Below are 22,551 nucleotides of genomic sequence, written 5' to 3'. Positions count from 1 at the left end.
CTTCTAAGGCTGTGCTATCCTAGTGTTTAGTGCATCCCAGCCTGGAATTAGCGATGACAAAGCCGAAACTTGTGGCTTTAGGCATGAAGACGGGCCTATGGTGGTTATCTACCCGGATCTTCCGCGAGAGCTTGACGACTATATCACAAATTCGCTACTATGTATGATTGGAAAGTGGGAAGGACATCGGGCATGGACAGGACCGCCAGATAACTTTTAGCTTAGTGACGGCGGAAGAAGATACTGTATAATGACGGCGGATGCTTTCGATTGTGACAGTGTCCATTGACATATGCATTTATCATTTCTTTCTGCCCCTCCAACTTTGCGGGCGGCTTCTTTTGGCCCTTTGGTGCCTTAGTTTGGTAGAATAGTGAACCTGCAGTGCAGACAACTTGCGGCTAGGAAAATGGTCCGCGATTTCCTTCCATGTTAACCTCCCTTCCTCTTTCAACTTTACCAGCAAGTTATTCTCGTCAGTTGAATAGGGCTGGCATTTACTTTTCCCGCGAGTTGAACGGTCTATGCTCAGTGACCGCTTCAAAACCCTACCTGCTTTCTCGGAGTTATGGGGAGGACTGTGCGCGGCAACATATGATGTCGAGCAGACGTTGTCGGGCACAAGAGTGAAGAAGAAAGTGGGCTCCGATCCCTGGGTCTCAATAGTGAGAATTGCCCGCCCAACAATATCGCGGCTCTCGCAGCAATGCCTGGACGATGAACCAAAGGACATGTGATTTGGATAGCAGGAAGCGGTCGTACTTAGAGAACCGTTTTTCTCCTCCACGGAGTCCTCAACGTGTGGGAGTTCTGATTGGATCGTATCGGTCATGAAGTCTTCGTCTAAGGAATCATCGACGTCCTCTCTTTCGCTCTCAGATGCATCTAACACAACAGGTTTTGGCCTTGACCGTAGACTCCGTACAGGTCTTGGCCGTGGCGGAGGAATAACCACTGCGACAGACGGGTAGCGCTCGTTGTAAGTACTTTCTCGTTTTCTGGTCGAAGGTATTGGACGTTCTTGGTTTTTGCATTTTCTCGGATTAGCCAGACTTGGGCTCTTGTCTCCTCGAACACTAGGTGTTCTCGAACGAGAATTGAAAGACTCGCGCCCGTAGGCTTGTTCTAGATCCATCAAATCGGGCATATTAACGTGCAGCGGATCGGCCGACCCAGAAGGGCCTGATTCAGCCACGGTTCTAGGGGGATAATCTGAAATCAATCTGGTTTGGCTTGTTTCTGCATAGTCATCCGAATGGTCGTCGGGATAATCCTCCGGTGAAGGAATGCAAGAGCCTATGTCGTTTCGATTGTTGGAGACAACATCCGAGCAGGATAAGATGGAAGAGAGCGGAGTGTTAGAAGAGTAGTCGCTGAATGCAGTAGACATACCGGACATATCCGAAGCATGAACTAGACTTGAGGATTCAAAGTACGCGGGGTATGAAAGTTGATCTCGTGTCCACTAAACATCTTCCGTCACGTCCGATTGCATAACCCCGGAATGCGTTTCTGCAGCACCTAGTGAAAGAACCGCGATAGAAGGGGACCGAGGAGGCTGAAGAGGAGTTGTGCAACTGGATTGGGTTCTCGGGAAGACGTCGGAACCGTCTAACTCGGCACTTTTGCTTGAATTTGCACCGAACGAGGACGGGGCTGTGTTCCAATATCGATTAATAACTTGGAAAGTAGGCCAGCTCAGATCTTAAACTTACAGTCGGCAGGCATCTTTTCGTCCGAGTTATCTCGGTAGTCATAGTCAAGCCTCTGTAGCGAGGGGCAGGCATCTCTGTCGCTAGCTTCAAGTGTACCTAACAATGGCGTTAACGCCCCCCAGGACCTCGCCAGTTCGAGGTCAAACAAGTTAGGTGACCCAACTGCATGCTGATTCTTGTATCTTCTGCATTACCAGCCGGAGGGAGGAAGCAAGGCGGGACCATTGTCGAGTAGTCGTCTGTTGCCGAAGAGACCGGTTCATTGGAGAATAAAGGTTGCTCGCCTGATAGCAAGGTATTAGAGCCTTTCTGGTTGCTATTAAAGGCAAAATAGGGCGGTTTTGCAGGCTTCGATGGGCCATAGTAAAAGTGTATATTATCAAGGATAACAGGCATGGTCTCAGATCCTGAGGGAAAGACGTAAAGATAAACAAAGCGAAAAGAGGAAATCTGGTCTAATGAGACTGCCAGACTGACCTAGGACACGGTGGAAAGGGCTTGTTTTTATATTAGATCAAATGAGCCCGGAAAAAAGAGAAGCCCTCCAGGGACGCTACCCGAACAGGAATCAGATGCAGGTTAGTGGACAGCATCGGCCACCCCTAGGCCGCTCGGTACATGTTACTTGTTCCTTCTCACAGCAGCTCGGGGGCTTCCGGGGCTGGCTTCCAATCATTGCTAGAAAGCGTGCGTCTCTTGCATACACGATGCGCAACGAGGCAGGCTTTTGGCTTGGCCTATATGTCCACTACCTTGACTAGTCTGCAAAGATGCCACTTGACTGCTCAGTGCCCGCATAGCCCTTACCAAGCCACGCAACCCTCCGGAAGTCTGGCAGGGCAGAAGGGGCTTCCTCTCTCAGCTCCGCCTCAGATGCAACATCGGAAGACTGTGCTCCAAGGTTCGGCGCGTAACAGAATTGCCTGCCGCCCTTCACAATCAGCCAACAGGCTCTTGCCGTCAAGGACAAAGGATGCACTGCCCATGCCAGACCCGCCTAGATGCAGGAATCACATCGGGATGACCGGAAGAGGAAAGAGATACACATAAACCTGCCGCTTTGACTAAGGCGCCGCTGTGTGCCTTGACCCCCATCACGTTGGCTAACTTCCGGCCATTCCTCATCTAACACCCACGTGGGGCATACAGGACTCGTATCCAGGTCCAATAGCAAAAACAGCGCATGCTTCAAGGCAAGCTAGAGATGACGAAGTGGCTTGAGGTTCACGAAAACTGTGCGGGTCCATAGTTGACAGGCCAAGAAGTGATACTTGTTCGGACGCTAGGGCGAGCGGAGTGCCACGTCATCTGAATCACTCTGTTCCATATTCCGGGGCGCGTATTGACGTATTAACTCTAGAAAGCATCCGTTCTCGAGGAGACCGGGTACTAGGACAAGTTCAAGAGTGAATCGTTCGGCGATAGATATTAGAGAGACAAAACCTCACTCAAACGAGTAGAATTGAATGGGAACGCATAGACACTGATCTCGACAAAGGCACCTGGCAGGGGAACGCACGGCATCATGGAGGGGCTCCATTGGATGGTGCGAGTGGAGGCCGGATATAATGTTGCCAGAAAATCCCTCAGGTTGGCCAGGTCTGGCAATCAGCCCGGGATCGTCGATCCAACCGGACGCATGTGGGAAGTGTTGGAAGGGGGGAGGAAAGGACAAAAGAGGAAGAGGATGGATGGCGACGATGGAGCGACGCACCTGGGATTTATACATTCGGGCGGCCGAGTCGCGAGGCGGTGAAGCGATAAGCGTGCCTGTTGCGGATTAGCGTGACGGCTAAACCGTGTTGGGCCCGCGCTAAACCGTGGCGGGGGGCAGTGGGGGCGGGCGCTAAACCGGGGTTGGGGAGCTGCCGTTTCCGGCGGCGGCGGCCCAAATGGAAAAATTACTTAGAAAATAAATCTTTTACGGCCTTTAATTTTAGTCTATAGTAGTTCACTATATAGTAAGCGTATAATAATATATAAACTTATAAGGCCTATCTTAGGATTATCTAAATAAGTCTAATAGATATAGAACTTATAATTCATCAATTTAACTATCCGTAAACTAACGCTTCTCCGCTATTCTAATCTAATAAATTTTTTATAACTTTATGTCTCCTATAGAATTAAGCTAGTTTTAGCGAAATAGTAAGCGGTTACTACGTACACCCGCGATTCTATACTAGCCCCTATTTATATAAATATAACTAGGCGTAATCGACTAATAGTATAAGGATATCTACCTATAGTAAGGCATCCTTTATTAAGTCTAGTAGTGAATAAGGATAGTTCAATACGGGTGTGTTTATTACGATAGTTAGCTATATAGTGAAAACCCTTTCTATAACTAGTATAGAATCTCCTTAGAAGCTAGTCTATTATACTATACTCTTTTAGCTTCTATATAAAAGATACTCTATTCGTAATCTAGACTTACCCTTCGCTTACTAGTTCTCTACTCTCTAAATACTAACGAGCTTTCGAATCCCTACATCTTAATAGAATAGGTTCCTCCTATTTCTCCCTCCCCGTCGGGACGAGCTAATAAAAGAAAGCGCGAATATTAAGATTAGTTTAATAGCCTAACTAGTATCCTAGGAAGCCCTAAAGAGGTAATAGATTTCACTTTGCCCTTTTATAGCTAGCTCTAACTAACTATTAATATAGATAATTCCGACCGGCGTAGCCTATTCCCTAACTAGCGATATAGTATAGATCCTTTAAAACCCTTATTCTTTAGTATCCTCTACCGTTAACCTCCTAGACCTATATCTATATCTATAGGAGTGCTACACGATTAAGTTAGCCGGCAAAATATACTTAGAAGAGGAATGTCGCTACCTACAAAACTCACAAAAATAGCTAGCGGAGGAGGACAAAAAGCTTTAACAATACTATAATTATTAAGAACTACTACTATAGGACCGTCGTTAGGCCTTTCTCTCTATACACTAGGGCGTTCTCGGAACACTATAGAAAAGTGACAGACACTTATATCAGATAAGTGAGCTAGAATGAGTTTATGTAGGGGCAAATTGTGACACGCTAGGTTTAGTTGACCAAGGCTCGGGGTGTAATAGCAAATAGCACTGTGTGACCGGTCTTATGGTTCTTGCGTTGAAATTTCAAGATTGTGTAATAGGCTCGCATGTTTGTTTTGAGCTTGGTCCTCTAACTGATCACATAAGAGATATGAGGCAACAGGTTGCCGTGCTATTTGAATACCAAGATAGCCAGATTACGTGGAATCTTTCCTGCATTGCCTCATCTGTTAACGCTGCCATTGTGCACCGCTAAAACCATCTATTGCTGTTGCTGCATGGTGCTCTTTGGCTGATCACCCGTTAGCCTCACGACGCTGATTTCGGGAATGTCGGTGCGATCATCGATCATCACACGCTACTTACTACTTTAGCCTACAATTTTGTTCCTAATTTTATCAAGTTTCAAGCATACTATTAGAGCATTTGACAGATGATTTAGCCGGGCCGTCTGAATAGCAGGCGAACCATTGCATAACTTTTCTTCTGACAATTCATCAGTGGCATCAAGCAATCATCGGCTGGCTCGAGGCACTTGAGGCATATGCTGCAGTAGAGGCTACATACGATCGGTCTCTGCCTTTATAATTCATCATCAACTGGACAATTCTTATATCCCCCAAACGGACCGCCTCTTCCAGTGGTGTCCATCCATTATCCGTCCTTGCATCAGAATTAGCACCCACGTCGAGTAGTCGCTGAACAATATCCATGCTGCCTCCTTTAGCTGCTTCATGCAGCGGTGTCCATCCATTGTTCATCTTCGCACTTATATCAGCACCATTATCCAGTAAATACTGTATAACTTCCGTGCTTCTTCCTTTAACTGCTTCATGTAATGGTGTCCACCTATTATCAAAGTTTGCATTGACATCGGCATTTTTGTTCATTAGCAGTTGAACAATATCCGTATCCCTTTTCTTCACTGCTTCATGTAAAGGTGTCCAACCATTATCTGTTTTTGCATTTCTCTTGGCATCATTATCCAGCAGTTGCTGAACAATGTCCATGTTTCCCTCCTTGGCTGCCTCATGTAGTGGCGTCCAACCATTATCCGTACTTGCATTTTTATTGGCATCATTTTCTAGCAGTTGCTGAACAATGTCCATGCTGCCCTCTTTGGCTGCTTCATGCAATGGCGTCCATCCATTATCCATCCTTGCATCAGGATTAGCACCCACGTCGAGTAGTCGCTGAACAATATCCATGCTGCCTCCTTTAGCTGCTTCATGCAGCGGTGTCCATCCATTGTTCATCTTCGCACTTATATCAGCACCATTATCCAGTAAATACTGTATAACTTCCGTGCTTCTTCCTTTAACTGCTTCATGTAATAGTGTCCATCTGTTATCAAAGTTTGCATTGACATCGGCATTTTTGTTCATTAGCAGTTGAACAATATCCATATCCCTTTTCTTCACTGCTTCATGGAGAGGTGTCCATCCAATATATGCCCTATCATTCATCCTTGCATCAACAATGGCATTATTATCCAGCAGTTGCTGAACAATGTCCATCCTCCCTCCCTTAGCTGCTTCATGCAATGGCGTCCATCCGTTATTCATCTTGGCATTGATACTCGTACCAGAATCCAGCAAATCTTGTATTATTTCATTGTTTTTCCCCTTAACCGCCGCATGAAACACCGCCCACCCATTTTCCATCTTCGTCTTGGCATTTGCTCCAGACATCAGCAGCCGATGCACATCAGCGGAGTCCGCTTTGTTGACCGCAGTGAAAAGCTGCATTGCTCTTTGAGCGTCTTCAATAATCGGCGTGACTGAGCGCAGGTGTGTCATATTTGTTGCATCGTCAAGAACAGTTTGTTGCTCACTGGGGGACGAGCCATGATTATCACAAGTTGTTCTTTCGTGCAACGTTTTGCGCAATTCCGAAAGAGGCTCCAGAATTTGTCGAAGATAACCAGCCATATCCGAATAACTTTGGCCATAGGCCAAGCTCTTTAGTGGCCTGTAGTCTGAGGTGTCCCCTGCTCTGACCAATGTGCAGTGTCTCTGAGGAATATTCTTCTGATATTCCTTAAGCCAGTTTAGAAGAGGCCCAAAATTTGGATCGTCAAGTCCACCCCCGCAGCCGACGAAGAGAACCGTGTCGAACATCAAGAACTTTTCAAGCATATACTTCACTTCAGAATTCACAACCCGAACGTAGTCAGTGGCGTTCAAAACGACGTCCTGTGGCCGCTCATAGCTTCCATGTAAATGAAAGACGCCGTCTAACTCGCCACTCTTGAATTTTTTGATATCATCCGGATTGTCAGAGGGAGAGATCGATCGAAGCTTGCAATAATCATCCAAAATATGGTCGTAATTGGTGGTAACAAGTGTAGCCCCTTCTTTATGCGCGTCTCTCAGCACATCTAATATCGCAGGCTGATTGATTTCCAAGCCCGAGAAAGTCTTCTTCAGCCATGAAGGTAACTCGCCATATTCAGCCATCAGACCTGTCATAATATTTATCGCATCCATTGAACTGCCAGCGGAGTCGCTTTCCAGTAAAGTATTTGCGCTTCCGAGTCTGAGATTGTTTGGGCCAATAACTGCCATGCCGGATAAATGGCTAAGCCCATCTCTAATCAATCCATTCCAAGTCAATTTATTCAAGTGTTCCCCGGATTTTTGTTGGGTGGCATTGAGTGTGACCCCTGCACCTGTGACAATAACGAGTTTATGTTTTAAGAGTGCGTCGGTTATGGGCTGAATGCTCCCAACCTCCGTCCTCTCACTGATACTTTCTCGAGCCGCCATTTCGTGGGTCTCTGTTGTGTTGATTGTATTGCTTGATAGTCCTGGTTACTTCGCCTAAGATTATTCCACATCTTGTGCTGTAGGGATCCCTCTCTTTATGAAAGAATTTCACCCTATCAGAGAAATAAATGATGCCATAATGAAGTCAACTTCTTCGATAGGATAGGATTAAGTTTTCGCTTTCTTTCGAATAAGGATCAGTGGCATGGTTAGTTCTCTGCCGATACTACGTCATAAGTACATATTCTGGATCTCCGAGTTAACATATACTTTTGAAGGATTGTTTCCGGCGGTGGGGTGACTAACATATTTTTTACCTTTGGGACACAAACATAATGTTTGCGGTCGAACTCAGCAGACATTGAATTCACAAGTCTAGGCCATACCTATGCAAATGACCGGTGGATCTAAAAGCTTAATCATGAACGATGACATACCCTTCTCCAAAAGCGTCAGAATAGGAAACCAACTCTGTTTTTATATCTATATATATTCCCCCTGTCCTCCTTTTTTCCAGGTAAAGAATATGCCTTTATGACTTCAGTATGACATGACGAACATAACCTCAAGGCCTAGACGACAAAAGTTCTAAACCCACGCAAATGGTTCCATATCACATGATTTAAAAGAGCCTGGTCCAGCTGGATTTAAGGTTCGTGAAACGGTGTGGGCTGAGTGATCGGCTGACTTGGTCCACAGCCTGCATGGTTTATGCCACGGTGTTGAATAGATTACCCCAGTTCACGCAAGCTTTTTCGATCTCTGGTACAATAGCTTGACAAACTGCGAGGTCTAATTTGAAATTAAGTTCCGCCAAGCCCCGCTAAGCCTTCATGAGCCTGAGGCATAAAAATAGCGCTTGTATCAAGCTCGTATGATCTGTATAGAGTGTTGCCCGCAAACAAGCTAAACAGACTCGCCCGGCCAGTCTGGTTGGCAATCAGGTAAGAACTCGCTTTCCAAAATTCACCCACCCTCTCTCCTCTATAGGACCGATCGGGATGAGCGAAGTAAATAATGCAAAAATAATGTGATGAATAAATCCTTACGACTGCAGTTTGCAGCTCCTACATAATTCTGGAATTTTGATTGGGTGTCGGTGCTTGCTAGAACACTGCATTTGCAATGTATATAGCATAATCGGGGGCACTATGGCATGTCAATTGGACCAATGACATTGACGATGTTTAGCATATGTCAAAAGTAACTTAGCTAAATTATTGTTTGCCCTCATGTTAATTTAAGGTTTAGCTTCGGGAGTGGATGATTGCCGCCATTTTCGGATGAGCCACATAATGCACGCCGATCACCCGTGTCCGCAATCTTGTGCTTGAATCGTCCGTGGTTCACCCATCCGTGGTTCCTGGTCGCTTGTCAAAGTCACACTCCGCTTGCACGTAGTCAATCGGGTTCATTGCAAAATTCTTGTCGCACTGTCCATATGTTGTAATTGTTCCTTCCGCCTAGTCGTCGTTCAAGTTCCAGCCATAATGCCGGCGGATCTCGACGAACTAATTCTAGACTAAAAGGGGAGTCAACAAAGAAATTGATAACCCTATTTCAAATAATACTGACTAGCGTTGAAACTAGTGCTAGGGAAGGTCAGAAAAGTTATCATTGTCTGAACTCAGGAATTTTAGCATATATAAACCGCGCTCTATCACAATGGCAGTGAACTTGTTACATTCGATGTAGCATTTATTTCATGTCACGGGTTCCCAATCGAAATGAACCAAATGAGGAGTATGGTGCGAGAGTCGATGGTGTCATTCAAATTGAGGTGGCGTGGGCGGGTGAGGAGAGCTTTGCCCGGAATAGGATATCATATCATCATAAAATTTGGCGGCAAAGATTCTAGATGATTTCGTCGACTGAATAGAGTACTCTGCGTAAAACTCGTACTATTTTGCTAGTCTGTATATTAGCCGTTAGGTGGAACCGGACTCCTGCATTTGTTCAACAACAGTCAGTTAAAGTACCATCTTGGTCTACTCGTGTAATAACAGTTCCACTATTGCCCGACGCTTTGTTCACGTCCTACCCACGAGCTCTCAGCTACCATACGTCTCTTCCCGTGCTGATCCTTAGGCATGACGCCCATCGTCGTCTCTCCAACACGGGCAGTACCAAATATGACGCCCGACTACGAGGTCAGGCTCCTACTCAACCCGACAGCGGTCTTCAGCTCTGAATTCGAGCTAAAGGACACCGTCTTTTCGGCTTTTAATATGACCCCGACCATCACCAAGCTAAATGTCCAGTTCCTCGACACGTACTCCAAGGAAATCTATACAGCCGGCTGGAGCGCCCGAATACGTAAGACCGAAAACGAGGACGACTTTGAGCTGACGTATAAGAAGCGGTATGCCATCACGGGTGGCGACATTGATGCCGCTCTTACTACGGCTAATACTGATGGTTTCGGCGACGGCGACACGAAATATAAGGCGCAAGTCGAATGGGGATACCAGAAGCAGACACTATCTATCAGCCGCAAGAAAACCATAGCAGATCCTGGGAATAGCGGCACGGACTTGCCGGATAAAAGCAACTCGTGTAAAATGCTGATCGACGAAGCGCCCGACAAGTTCGACAACTGGTCTCACAACAAATGGGGCACTAGTGCGTTAGCGATGTCACGCATTTTTGGCCCAGTCCTCGTCAGGCGCTCCATTGGCACGTGGAATGGGATGCCGCTACATCTCGAGGTCTGGCCCCTCCTCAATCCCGGGGGTACGGGTATTGAGTACATCGTCGAGGCTTCTTTCAAGACGAAGGACCGCACGACAGCCTCGGTTGAGCGCAGCAACCTAGTCGCCTGTTTGCAGAGCAAGGATTGGCTTCTCGAACAGGACTCGCTAAAGACGCAGCTTGTTATGGAGCGCTACTGATGTGGAAAAGTTGTTGGACCCGGGTGATTCTTAGTCTGGCTTCCGCTGTGAAAGGAAAAATGGATTATTGGTTGTATATTAGTTACTTTAACCAAGGCCAGTTATGGTGGGCGGAAGGGAAAACTGTTATGGGACGCTGGCCCAGTGCCGATAAACCGCCTATCTGATGGCATGCAGGTATTCGAGGTAGGCCCCTCTCGTTCAGGGTCTTTGTTCGCTATCGTGAAAATTGCGCTGAGACTGTGTTTTCTTATTAGTATATTCACTCCTTTACAAGTTTCAGAACCTTTGGTCACTTTGTAGCAAGCAAGCTACAAAAGGTTCTTTCTCGAGCACACAAAAGTAACTGCAAGTGATTCAGAGGTCCCCGATTGTACGCTCGTGTGTACATTTTCTTGAATTCCCTGGCGTAGTCTCTTCCAGAAGTTTACAGTCTGTCTACCTATTCCTTATCCATTCTTCCAATGTTTGCAAATAGGACAATGAAGTGCCAAGTGGCGGCAAACCTGTCCCATGAGGGTTCCTGCAGTCTACTAGACTGAAATTAGGAGCTTATGCGGATTGGAGAGGAGCATACTTTTAACTACTGCTAGCAGCCGGTTTAATTTGGCACATATTTACCCAATCTCCTAAGTAGTTGCTTTGTAAAGTAATCGAGCATTCTCCAAAAAGCAACGCTGTAAGACGCTAAACAACCCCTGAAAAATGGTCTTCTGGACGAGGGACTACAGATAGTTTCTTCAGTCAATCAATCGCTACGATTCAATTGGCCCTCTAGTAAGTCAATACCGAAATCCTTCTGTCGGACAAAAGATGAAACGGTCAAACCTAGGCTCATCGAGACGGTCTAGACTTCTTCCATTTGAAATTAATGCACTGTATGACAGGATAAAGTCTTCGCCACTATCAGTGGCTTGAGCTGGCGGAAGCAAGATTTCGCTAATGGCTGTACATAAAATATCTAGACGAAATAAATATATTCGTTGCAAGTCGCTTCTTTGCGTCGTTTCACCCAAACGCCGATGTCACGAACCTACTTTCACGCCGTGCTTGACAAAGAAACATAGGTCTTGATCCTTATAAATCTGTATGAGGTCGAGACAATTTTCTAGGGTTATATCGCATGCTTTGTTAATGTTCTCCCTAAATGTCTCGTTACCCACCCGTGATTGCTACTATTCGGTATATTCCTCCACAGCGATATCTAGTAGGCTATTAACTATGATTGATTTAGTATAGCTAGGCCTAGTGGGTATACCGTTATTAGTAGGAGTATATATCGATTGTTAAGATGATCCTGCCGGGAGGACATTGATATAGATTAGAGGATATATTAAACCTATTCTAGAGTTATCCGCGGCTTTCTTTTGTTTGTCTAGTGGCTAGTTCCCCTCGGTATAGAGCTGCTCGCGAACACTATTAGGGACGTTATCGTGGGTCTCGAGAACTCTACCTTGCTCTATATATTTAACGAGTGCCTTTAGATAGTATATCTTTAATCTATAATGCCTTTTTCCCTCTAGATCTTGCTAGCAATATTGTCTTTCGTGGCGACATAGAGGCCCGGGACATCGTATAGCACGATATATATCGCGCTAGACGGAATACTAGCTAGAGATCTACTCGGTATCAATCCGAGCGTCTCGGTCTACGAGTATACGTGTTGTCACCGATAGCTTTCCTCTCTTCTCGGTTCTAGAAGGAAGAGGCCCACTATCCTCTATATAGTTAATCGATATCTAAAGCTATATCTTCTTACCACGACAGAATAGATAGGCCCACGCTAGTAGCTGTTTCTTCACCGCTATCTAATCAACACTAGTACCTTCAAAGTGTTTATTAATATCCCGTTAGGAGTTCACCGATAATACTATATCAGTATCATCTAGTCTTACCCGTCGGCCACGCGCTATCTTCCGTCGTAGAATATTACTAGAGTCCTCCTTTATCTATTCCCATTAGGATCTAGGTAGTTGAGTCAGGTCTTATTTTGTATCCTTGACCACAACTCGATTGTTCAATTTGACCCTCCACTCGATCTAGTAGTGGATACGGTCTAGAGATTGTTTATCCTATACACTTCCACCTATACGTTTAACTAGAGCATCAAAACCAAGCTAGTCAGACGGATATTAATACAAGGGAGGTGAATATTTGCTAACTATGTCCTTAGGGTTAGGTGAAGAACAGATTACTAATAGCGTCTATTCGCGGTCTAGGTAACCAGGGGTGGGGGCATACGAGGGAGTCCGTTCCTATAGATCAGGCAATTCAGGTCGGTAAGTAACATCGTTGATAGGAGTGTAAGTCATCCCCTTAAGGTAGAAGATGCCACTAAGGAGTCTATTAACATAGTCGTGTGTTAGCTTCTATCAAGGGTGTTACAGAGTGTCAAGTATAGAGAGCTGTGGCTAACAGGCTGAGTATTATGATAAACAGGTTCATAGATAGTCTACAGGTAAGCAAGTAATGCAAGTCACTATTTGCAATTTTTGGTGACGAGTAAGCCCCCTAGACTGTCACTTAGACATAGGAGTGGCAAGAGGGAATTAACGACTCGCAGATTCTCAAGGCACTCGCTAGCTCTGATGTTTGACTTATTTGCATTACTATGGAAGATCCTAGTTCCTTTAGATCGCCAATACAGTTACGAGACAAATCTTCGTATTTTAATGAGAGTAAGTCATGGTATTGAGACTGATACAGGAATATTAATATTCCGGGGTTGTTCCTAATATAGACTAGTGTCTCTTGGCGGTGGGGCCAGAGAATCACTTGATGAGTGTAAGAGGTTGCACCAATTTCGGGACGTACTGTAACATTTTGTATCTTTTTTGCCCCCAGTGAGCTCGCACTGGGCAGCAGCCCTCGCCAGATTGTTAGGGCAATGGATTCATACCTTCTCGTGGTGTCCGGTGTTAATCCCCGTTGGGGAGACCAAAGTGAATCCGCCGTGGTTGTGCGGTCCGGCCCGGCGCGGTTAGCGCGGGGCACGACCGCACAACCACACCAAAATCAGGGGATAACGGCATATAAAAACTATCCGACTCCTTCTTACCCGCCTCGCACTCGGGCCCGATACTAGTCTTGCATTACTAGTGGAAGTGGTGTCGCCTAAGGAGAAGATAGGACACCCCTAAGCTTGCATACGGTCTAGGATCGCATCGTGCGAGATGTGGCGAGGTGGTAGTGAACCGGTGACATAGGCAGTCAAGCTGATATCGGATAGACCTCGTTCAAGGCCTAGAGGCCTCGTTAAGACCCGGACTCGTTAAGGCTCGGAGATATCGCTCCTTAGAGACCTCGTTAAGGCTTAGCCACGGGCACCCTCTTGGGAGACACACGGGCAATCTAGAAAATATTGGTATTTGACTAGTGGCAGTCGGCGGGAATCGTTAAGGCTTTGCCACGGGCAACCCGTTAATCCTATTTAGACATTGGGGACTAAGCTTGGTTAGTGGAGAGCAACCGACATATACTACCGGATGGAGCGTATGGAGGACTTTCTATAAGACACGGTCGGCCTAGCGGAGGGAGACCTCCTTAGGTAACGCGAAACGAGAGTGAAAGCTCTCGCGGGGCGTGGTGTACAATAGCAGCCACTGCGGTAGGGTCGGGGCCTATCAAGAGACTGTCTGTATAGCCCGAGAGGACGGATGCGCGTGTCGGTGTACAAAAAGCCGGGAGTCAACTACCCCACTCGCACTAGGGGCCTGATATCGACCTTGGTCGGTTGAAGCGGTGTCGTCCTAGTTAGCTTGCCTATGATGTATGCTTAAGGAGCAAAGTGAGAGACACCTAGGGTGAGAGGTGTGGTGAACCTCAAAAGACCAGAATCCTCATTTATCGGGTGAAAAACTAGGGTAGTGGTCTATGCAAGTAGACCTGTCGAAGCTACTTAATGTCTTTTGGGCCTCGGGACGCCATGGTCGCCTTGTCCATGGTCACCTTGGCGCCGCAGCTATAGGATTCAACAATAGCTCACCGGAAACAACCGAAAGCCTACAAATCCAGGTTGGCCCGATAGACCGATGGTCAGTACACGCTGCCGAACTGCTTGGGGTCCTATACGCGATCACCCTCGTCAACAAGATCGCCCTCCAACGTCGAAAATCAACGGACACGCGGGTCAAATCCGCGACCATCCTTAGCGATAGTATATCAGCATTACAAGCAATCCAGAAACTAGGGGAACAAGTCTAGACAACAGATTATCCACACTATCCTACGAACAGCCACGAACACCAAGACGCACGGCATCGCGGTTCGTTTATAGTGGGTGCCCGGATATTGCGATAAATCCGGGAACGAGGCAGCAGACCGGTTAGCTAAGGGGCCGGCCATACCAGGCCAAACCCACCCGTTTTCCCTATTACTGTCGCGCGAGAGAGCCCACACCAGAAAGGGCATCTACGCCCAATAGGAGAGGGAATAGAAAGAATCCCGGAATAGCAGCCACCTTCGCAAGGTCGACAATGCACTACCGGCTAAATACACGAGACGGCTCTATAGAAACTTACCTCGAAACCGAGCGTACCTTCTAACACAGTTGCGGACGGGACATTGCTAGTTATCAACATACGCTAAGATATTTCGTTTTCGTGATAACGACCAGTGTGTCTACGGCGAGCGGGAAAGTGTGACCCACGTCCTCCTAGACTGCCCCGAGCTAAGATATCTACGCCGAGAACTCCGGGAGAAGGTTGGGGGCGCATTCAATAGCATATCAACCCTCCTAGGAGGACCTCGAGAAAACAACACTACTCCGCGAGCCAGGACGGTGGAGGCTGTCTTAGACTTTGCAGAAGCATCACAACGGTTCCAAAGCCGCGCGCCATAAGGGCAGCAATCCAAAAAAAAAAACGGCTACGAGGCCACGGCAGACCCAACGAGGCTCTAAGTTCGTTTAAGAAGTGACCCACGACACATGTACGTACATTGATATATAGTTGTGGTAGGCTGCATATCGCTCTGCGAGGGGTCAGCGTAAATGAAACCATCCATCCATCCATCCGACTGTACCAAGATGATGCATTCACTGCGGTTCTAAACCAAAGTTGCGTGATGAATGCCTTCCTTTTTGCAGAGAACGAATGCAAAATTAGTATTCATACAGATCTAGAACATCTCAAGGCTTTAGTCTAACTCAAAAACAACCAGGTGCATTGATCATACGCACAATGATATCATATGCTTAATAGAATGGTGATCAAATAATCCGTCTAGCCTCTATTCGACATACAATCACCCAGATCCTTGTGTACTGTTGATTGACCAATCAACACTAAAGTCTCTTTCTAGCTATCCTTATTCCCTAGAGTTGACTAAAATTGGTGATCCACAACGCTTGGCAAACATAATGGCTTAAGGTCTAGCTTAGCTACGCTGGACCAACCATAATCTGTTCAATGCCCTATCATTCCACGGCTACCATATTTTGGTACCGCCTTTCTACTGGCTGTGAAGATCTTGCCATCATAGTTCAGATGCTAAATATTCAGGAGGTTTAGGAGTTAATTTAAGATTTAGCGTCAGAAGCGGATGACACACTGCCATTTTCGGGCACGCCACATGACGGATGTCGATCATCCGAGTCCCGCAACCTTCTGCTAAATTCGTCCGTGGTTCGGCCATCCGCGGTTCCTCACTGTCAAAGTCACACTCCACTTACATATAACCAATCGGTCTCAACTGGGTACGAGCTTAAAGTCAATCTATACTGATGGACAGCAGATACCCAGAAAAAGTGTAATCGGGCCTTTGGGACGTCAAAGTCTATTCTTTTTTCCACATCCACATGACGCCCATGAAAGTTACCAAATGATCTGTGTAGGGCATATGGATTGAATTGCCTTTAAGTCCTTTCTACATTTTGAACAGCCCAGACGATGCGGAAACCTCATCGCTACTGTTGCTTGACGTAATGTTTAATAATTGTTCCACCGGTTGCTGCCACACACCTACCGTCACCAGCAGTCGAAAATTATACTGTCACATATTTGCGACGGGTGCAGACAAACTCAATTCAACGGATGGGCGGATGATGACCCTAAAGCTAATCTAGAGCTCCGTGCCAGCAGATGACACAGAAAAGTTTTAATCGCCTAGGGAACGTCAAAGTCTATTCGCATCCACCAGACGTTATTAGAGATAAGTAAAGAGTCTCTTACGGCAATGTGGATTAAACTCCATTTATTACTTTCTGTGTTTTAGAACAACCAAGAGGAAAATCGGATTGCTAGAATGATTGACAGCAGCGTTGGAATTGTTCTCATCCGGCCTCTACCGATCCGGATATGAGGTGTGAATCATTGATAACACAACTACTCTGTTATTTTTTGCTTCGTATATATCATGCCCTTCGCGGAGAAAGTGGAGCGTTGGACTGTAGTCGGGTCCTAACGAACCATATGTCGGCTCTTAGATCCGCTTTGTGAGATCATCTGAGCAGCTTGGCACTGCCTTAGGAAACTTCAATTGGCAACTGCCGGTCTTGCCTAGCCTGTCATGGATTTCTTCGATCTATTGTTGGAGTCATCTATGGTACCAAAAACGGCATGATCATATGTCTACAGAGTCTAGATCATGGCAGTTTTCTCTATTTCCGTCATCATTATGCAGTACGCTACGTAACTACGAATCTGTGATCATAGATGCCTTTAATGGATATACCAACACTAGGATAACCAACAACCATACTATGGTATGCAACTCTCAGTGACACAAAGTATAATTCGGACAGTGTTTGATGTAAGGTTCAATATTGTTACATTCGAAAAGGATGCGCCGCCTATAAATACGCCTGATGTGATGCATCAACGTTGAGCATTCTATCCTATTTACTCTAACGTACCTAGGTTGTCTATAGCGTTACTATACTTGATCCCCACTGACAATTTAGGATCTAGTGCACCATCTTGACAGGTCCCCATGATGAGTACTCAACAGAAAGTCGTGCCCGGCCATTGGGTTGTCAGTGTCAAGACCTATCTGACCCCTGAATTGATGCAAACCGAGCATCTCTCCGCGCTAGAGGACATGACGGTCGATCCTAGTACTACCTTTAACATGGAGGTCCTCCACAAGTTCAACCTTCCCGAAATGAAGGGCTACTCAGCTAAGTTCGATGACGCAACCAAAGCTGAGTTAGAGAAGATGCCTTATGTAAGATGACAAACAAGCCGCAATCTACTTTTCTGATTAACTATTTAGCCAGTAAATGTTACTAACACTTACACTCTGCACTTCAGGTCCTTGACATCGAGCCAGAGCAGCTCTACGGCCACTGCGCAGTCCAGGCTAATGCACCCTGGGGCCTAGGCCGTATTTCAACGCGTGCCGGACTCGGCGCTGAACCCTATAGTTACAAGTACAGAGATGACGCGGCCGGCTCTGACACATTTGTGTATGTCATCGACACGGGCATTAACGATCAACACGTGGAGTTTGAGAGGCGCGCCAGTAAGGGACCTAAGTTCGTGTCTGACGGTACTTCGACCGACGAGGACATTTCTGGTCACGGCACCCATTGTGCGGGCACGATTGCTAGTCGGGCATATGGCGTGGCCAAGAAGGCGAATGTCATAGGCGTCAAGGTGTTCAGCGACGCAACAGGGTTCGCACAGACCAGCGACATCATCCAGGCTCTGGACTGGATTGTCAGCGATGTCTATGAGCGGGGCATTAAAGGTCGTGCTGTGGTTAATATGAGTCTCGGAGGCGGGCCAAGCGCAGCTCTGGATGGTGCTGTTGCGTCAACTGTCCGTCACGGCATTGTGGTCTGCGTCGCTGCCGGAAACAATGGACAGGTACGCTCGGACATATGACTATCGAGTAATTGACTAAATTGATTTGATGCTAAACCAATAACAGGGTCCGGCTGAGAATAATTCCCCTGCTCGTGAGCCGGCTGCGATCACTGTTGGGGCAACAGATGTTGGTGACAAATTTGCGTCGTTCTCCAGCTTCGGAAAAGGTACGTAGTTGATGAATTCTTAGGTATTGAGTGTTCTTAAAGCTTGATCGCTAACAGGGTGATATAGTCGTCGACATTCTTGCCCCTGGTGTCAATATTCTCTCATGTTGGAAAGGCAGCCCAAAAGAATCCAAGATAATAAGCGGCACGTCTATGGGTAAATACATGACTAAGCTTGAAAATAGTCTTATAGAGCTAACCTTCTCTCAAGCAACACCCCACGTATCTGGCGTTGCCAGCTGTCTCCTTAGTGATGCCTCTTGGACTCAGCGCGACCCTTCTGAGGTAATGCCAAGGATTCTTATTCTCGCTGAAAAGAACAAGGTCGGTGGAATTACCAAAGAGAGGACAATTGATGCATTGCTGCAAAATACCACTACTCCCACTGATTAGTAGATGTCGGGCGAATACTCATGTTCAAGTTGTCTTGTTAAGGGATTCGAGGTTGTTAACAGGGTTGATATTGTTGTTTCCCATTTTTGTGTTTTGTTTTCTTCCTTTAGTCTTTAACTTAGTTTAATAGTACTTAATGATTTTGACTCATTGCGCATAATTGGCCACGTGAAGTATTATTATTAGCATAGAATTCTGAAAAGCTGCTGGATACATTGGTTGTCGGTTAGTACGCTTGATTCCGGGTGTATACTGACATAATTAAAAAAGGTCAATCGCTTTCCAGAATCTGCTGTTTGGGCTCTCTGCAACGAACTCACGACGATAGAACCGCCAAAGCCACGAGGAGAGCCGCGACTAAACTATCGGTAACTCCATAATATTTTCCGACGGAAAAGACCATGTCACTGAAATGCTTGATACTGTTTACAGGGCTTAGAGCATATCCTGAGACCATGGGAGCCATACAAGCCACATCGACGCAAGTCACTGGGGGGAAAATATCCTCCCAATATTTGGCAGGCAGGAAATTCACACTCGGCTAGACTTCGTCCATAGCCATCTGGAAGCATACGGCACCGTTAGATATCTAATGAAAGGAGATTACAGAACGAGACAGAGCTATGTTTCATCATGGTTCCTCAGCACGACGCGGTTGTCACTGTTGAAATCAGCTAGGCCATGATGTCAGATCTTGCTGCTCTAGACGCACCTGTCAATCATACGATGTCAAATAAGAGAAAACCATAAAATCTGTCAAACCTAGGCTCATCGAAACGATCTATACTTTCATTTCTGAAATGATGCACAATATTACATATATAACGGTGTATTCTGACTACAACAACCCAAATTAAGCAGTTAGTTTTAGATCTATCAAACTCTACTTGGTTCTTACCGTTGAATTTAGACGGCAAGAACTGGCGCCTTCAATCTGATGTGTCCATAACATAACTTATCACTTATCTAATATGTGGTCCTGATCAAGGAGGGTCATGCTCCTGCTCACAAAGCATGGTCTTGGTTGCTTTTCTTTTCTCCTAAACCTCAGGGATTCCTGAGTATTATGTGTTGCACGTGAATTTCAGAAGTGGGAGTCGCGAGCATACGGATAAGTCGTCGAAGTACGCCGCTGTTAGGTGATTTATCAACGACGCTAGGAAGGAGAGACTTGTTGTAGATCTTCCTTCCATCTCTGAGCAACATAACGCCAAAATTTCCTCTTTCTCTCTCTCTGTCTAGACTTAAAATAATCCACCATGTGATATTGATTCACTAATTTACGAATGGCTTAAGCCACTGGATATATAATGCATCTATGCTTAATATTCATAACAATCTAGAAGCCTAAGAGACTATACAGGCTTATTACAGAAGCATTTTTTATTTGTTATTTACAGGTGTACTGGATTACTGCCAAGAGAAGGGGTCAGGGGTAGAATAACCGTAATAGATTTAGCGTGTTTCGAAAGAGGGTTCGAGAATGAATCTCTGTATGTAAGTGGTGAAACTGATTTCGATAAATCCTGTATATTGGGAATGAAGAGAAAGCGCAGGCCTTCCTGGACTCCTTCTTCCTGAAATGAATACGCCCTGCGACAGTCTACCAACCTCAACACCACTGGAGCTCCCGTGGCAACCCATCACTGAGCTAGAGATCCAACGATCTCTCAAAGCCGCTAAAGGAACCACCGCACCGGGAGATGATAATCTGCCGATGCTCGTGTGGAAACAACTATGGGTATACCTAAAGGGCATCATCACCAACATTTTCAACACATCTATGACTCTAGGCTACCATCCGAAGCAATGGCGGAACGCGAAGATCGTGGTACTGAGGAAGCCCGGAAAGCTAGATTATTCAGTCCCCGGGGCCTACCGCCCGATCTCACTCCTCAACACGCTAGGCAAGCTTCTCGAGGCAGTAGCAGCCCGTCGACTTTCATATCTCACAGAAAACATGGCCTCCTACCAGACACCCAATTCGGTGGGCGCCCGGGAAGAACTACTGAACAAGCTTTGCTGGTACTCTTGAACGCGATCGACCGGGCGTGGTACAAAAACAAAGTGGTTACTCTCGTTTCATCCGATCTAAAAGGAGCTTTTAACGGGGTCAACCAAACGAGGTTAGATGCTTGCCTGCGAGCTAGGAGGATTCCCGCAGTCGCAAGAAAATGGATCGCAAGTTTTATGAATGACCGCTATGCTAGCATAGGATTCGACGACTTCCGCATAGAGTTAGCTCGACTAGCGAACGCTGGACTCGCACAAGGATCACCTCTCTCCCCGATCCTGTTCACATTTTTCAACTCCGATCTAGTGGACCAACCTGTCACCTTTCACGGTGGCTCATCAGCCTTTATCGACGACTACTTTCGCTGGCGAGTAGGCCGCTCGGCAGAGAAGAACCTAGCCAAGATACAGTCCTAAGATATCCCCCGCATCGAAGCGTGGGCGCGGCGAACTAGGTCCTGCTTCGCAGCCGAGAATACCGAACTCATTCACCTCACCCGAAAAAGAGGAGAACACTTGCAGGGCAATCTTGACGTGAATGGTACGACTGTCACGCCATCGCCCATGGCTAAGCTCCTAGGCGTGATCTTCGACTAGGAGCTGAGATGGAAGGAGCATGTGCAACAAGCTATCAAACGCGCAACCAAAGTCACTATTGCCTTGAATGGACTGCGACACCTTCGCCCAGAACAGATGCGACAACTCTACCAGGCATGTGTTACACCAGTAGTAGACTATGCGTCAACGGTCTGGCACGACCCACTGTGAGACAAGACACACCTGCGACAGCTGAACACCATATAAAGGGCCTCGCTGATCCGGATCCTGTCAGCATTTAGAATAGTGGCCACGACAACCTTGGAAGTGGAAGCACACGTTCTCCCTACCCACCTGCGTCTCCGCCACCGAGCCTAGAGGACCATCGCTAGCCTCCACACTCTACCACGGGATCACCCTATCTAGAGTGCACTCTCACGGGCCTAGAAACGTAGGAATAATGTCGGCTCGTACGCTCGCTTCCCGCTCGCGGAAGCGATAAAAACCATGAATATCGATAGGCTAAACGAATTGGAAATCATCGATCCACGACCACTACCGCCGTGGCGTCTCGATTCCTTCGCTAAGATTGAGATCGGGTCTAATCGCGAGACAGCGGCATAGAAGGCCGAGACCACTCGCTTAACATCCGACGTTGTTGTCTACTCTGACGCCTCTAGTCGATAGGACCACATAGGCACCGCCGCTGTAGCACTCGATAACAGCCAAGAGATAGTCGAGGCGCAGTAGGTCTAAGTAGGACCGATAAGCCGCTAGTCTATCTACGTAGCGGAGCTCATAGGCATCTTCTACGCGATCAGTGTAGTATTTTGTTAGGACCCTGCGAGGTCCTAGTGTAGCAGTATGAGTACGGGAAGTAGAGACTATCGTCGAAGTGTATATGTAGGTGTAATAAGAGACTAATTGCTGGTCCTTCATACGAAGGCTAGCGAGTGCAATAAATATAAGGTGCGCTTAGCTAAGGGACTAAGCGAAATACACGACCTTTATAGTCTATATATACGTATAAGCAGAGGTGACGTGTGCTTAGGGGTTATATCTTATATAATATATTATATTATATAAGCGACGGTGAGGTGAGGTAATAGTCACGATAGTTGTCGACGGTGAGGTGTAAGAAGGTTATAATAATTAGGTAAGGTAATTGATAGTATCACTTGATAGTCAAGAAAAATAAAAGTAGATGATGATTATTAT

At 46.4% G+C, this 22,551-nt stretch overlaps 4 protein-coding genes across 4 annotated transcripts; 2 read left to right on the top strand and 2 right to left on the bottom strand.

Moving 5' to 3' along the window:
• Positions 1-553: 553 nt before the first annotated feature.
• PENARI_c062G02004 (uncharacterized protein) lies at positions 554-1,390 on the bottom strand (the record flags this gene model as incomplete). Its single annotated transcript, XM_022637558.1, has 1 exon — positions 554-1,390. A coding segment is annotated over one exon (837 nt), but the record flags the coding sequence as incomplete, so codon positions are not given.
• Positions 1,391-5,018: 3,628 nt separating this feature from the next.
• On the bottom strand, positions 5,019-7,524 carry PENARI_c062G06790 (uncharacterized protein; the record flags this gene model as incomplete). The annotated part of the gene is made up of 4 exons (XM_022637561.1): positions 5,019-5,114; positions 5,172-5,242; positions 5,324-5,336; positions 5,386-7,524. The coding sequence occupies 4 exons, from the start codon at positions 7,522-7,524 to the stop codon at positions 5,019-5,021; spliced, it is 2,319 nt and encodes a 772-aa protein (XP_022482583.1).
• Positions 7,525-9,614: 2,090 nt separating this feature from the next.
• On the top strand, positions 9,615-10,415 carry PENARI_c062G10349 (uncharacterized protein; the record flags this gene model as incomplete). Its single annotated transcript, XM_022637563.1, has 1 exon — positions 9,615-10,415. The coding sequence occupies one exon, from the start codon at positions 9,615-9,617 to the stop codon at positions 10,413-10,415; it is 801 nt and encodes a 266-aa protein (XP_022482580.1).
• Positions 10,416-20,365: 9,950 nt separating this feature from the next.
• On the top strand, positions 20,366-20,818 carry PENARI_c062G05676 (uncharacterized protein; the record flags this gene model as incomplete). Its single annotated transcript, XM_022637560.1, has 1 exon — positions 20,366-20,818. One exon carries the CDS (start codon positions 20,366-20,368, stop codon positions 20,816-20,818), a length of 453 nt encoding a protein of 150 aa, XP_022482586.1.
• Positions 20,819-22,551: the final 1,733 nt, after the last annotated feature.

Source organism: Penicillium arizonense (assembly GCF_001773325.1).
Source record: "Penicillium arizonense strain CBS 141311 chromosome Unknown PENARI_contig062, whole genome shotgun sequence".
Lineage (NCBI taxonomy): Eukaryota > Fungi > Ascomycota > Eurotiomycetes > Eurotiales > Aspergillaceae > Penicillium > Penicillium arizonense.
This window is presented reverse-complemented; position numbering and strand designations above follow the sequence as displayed.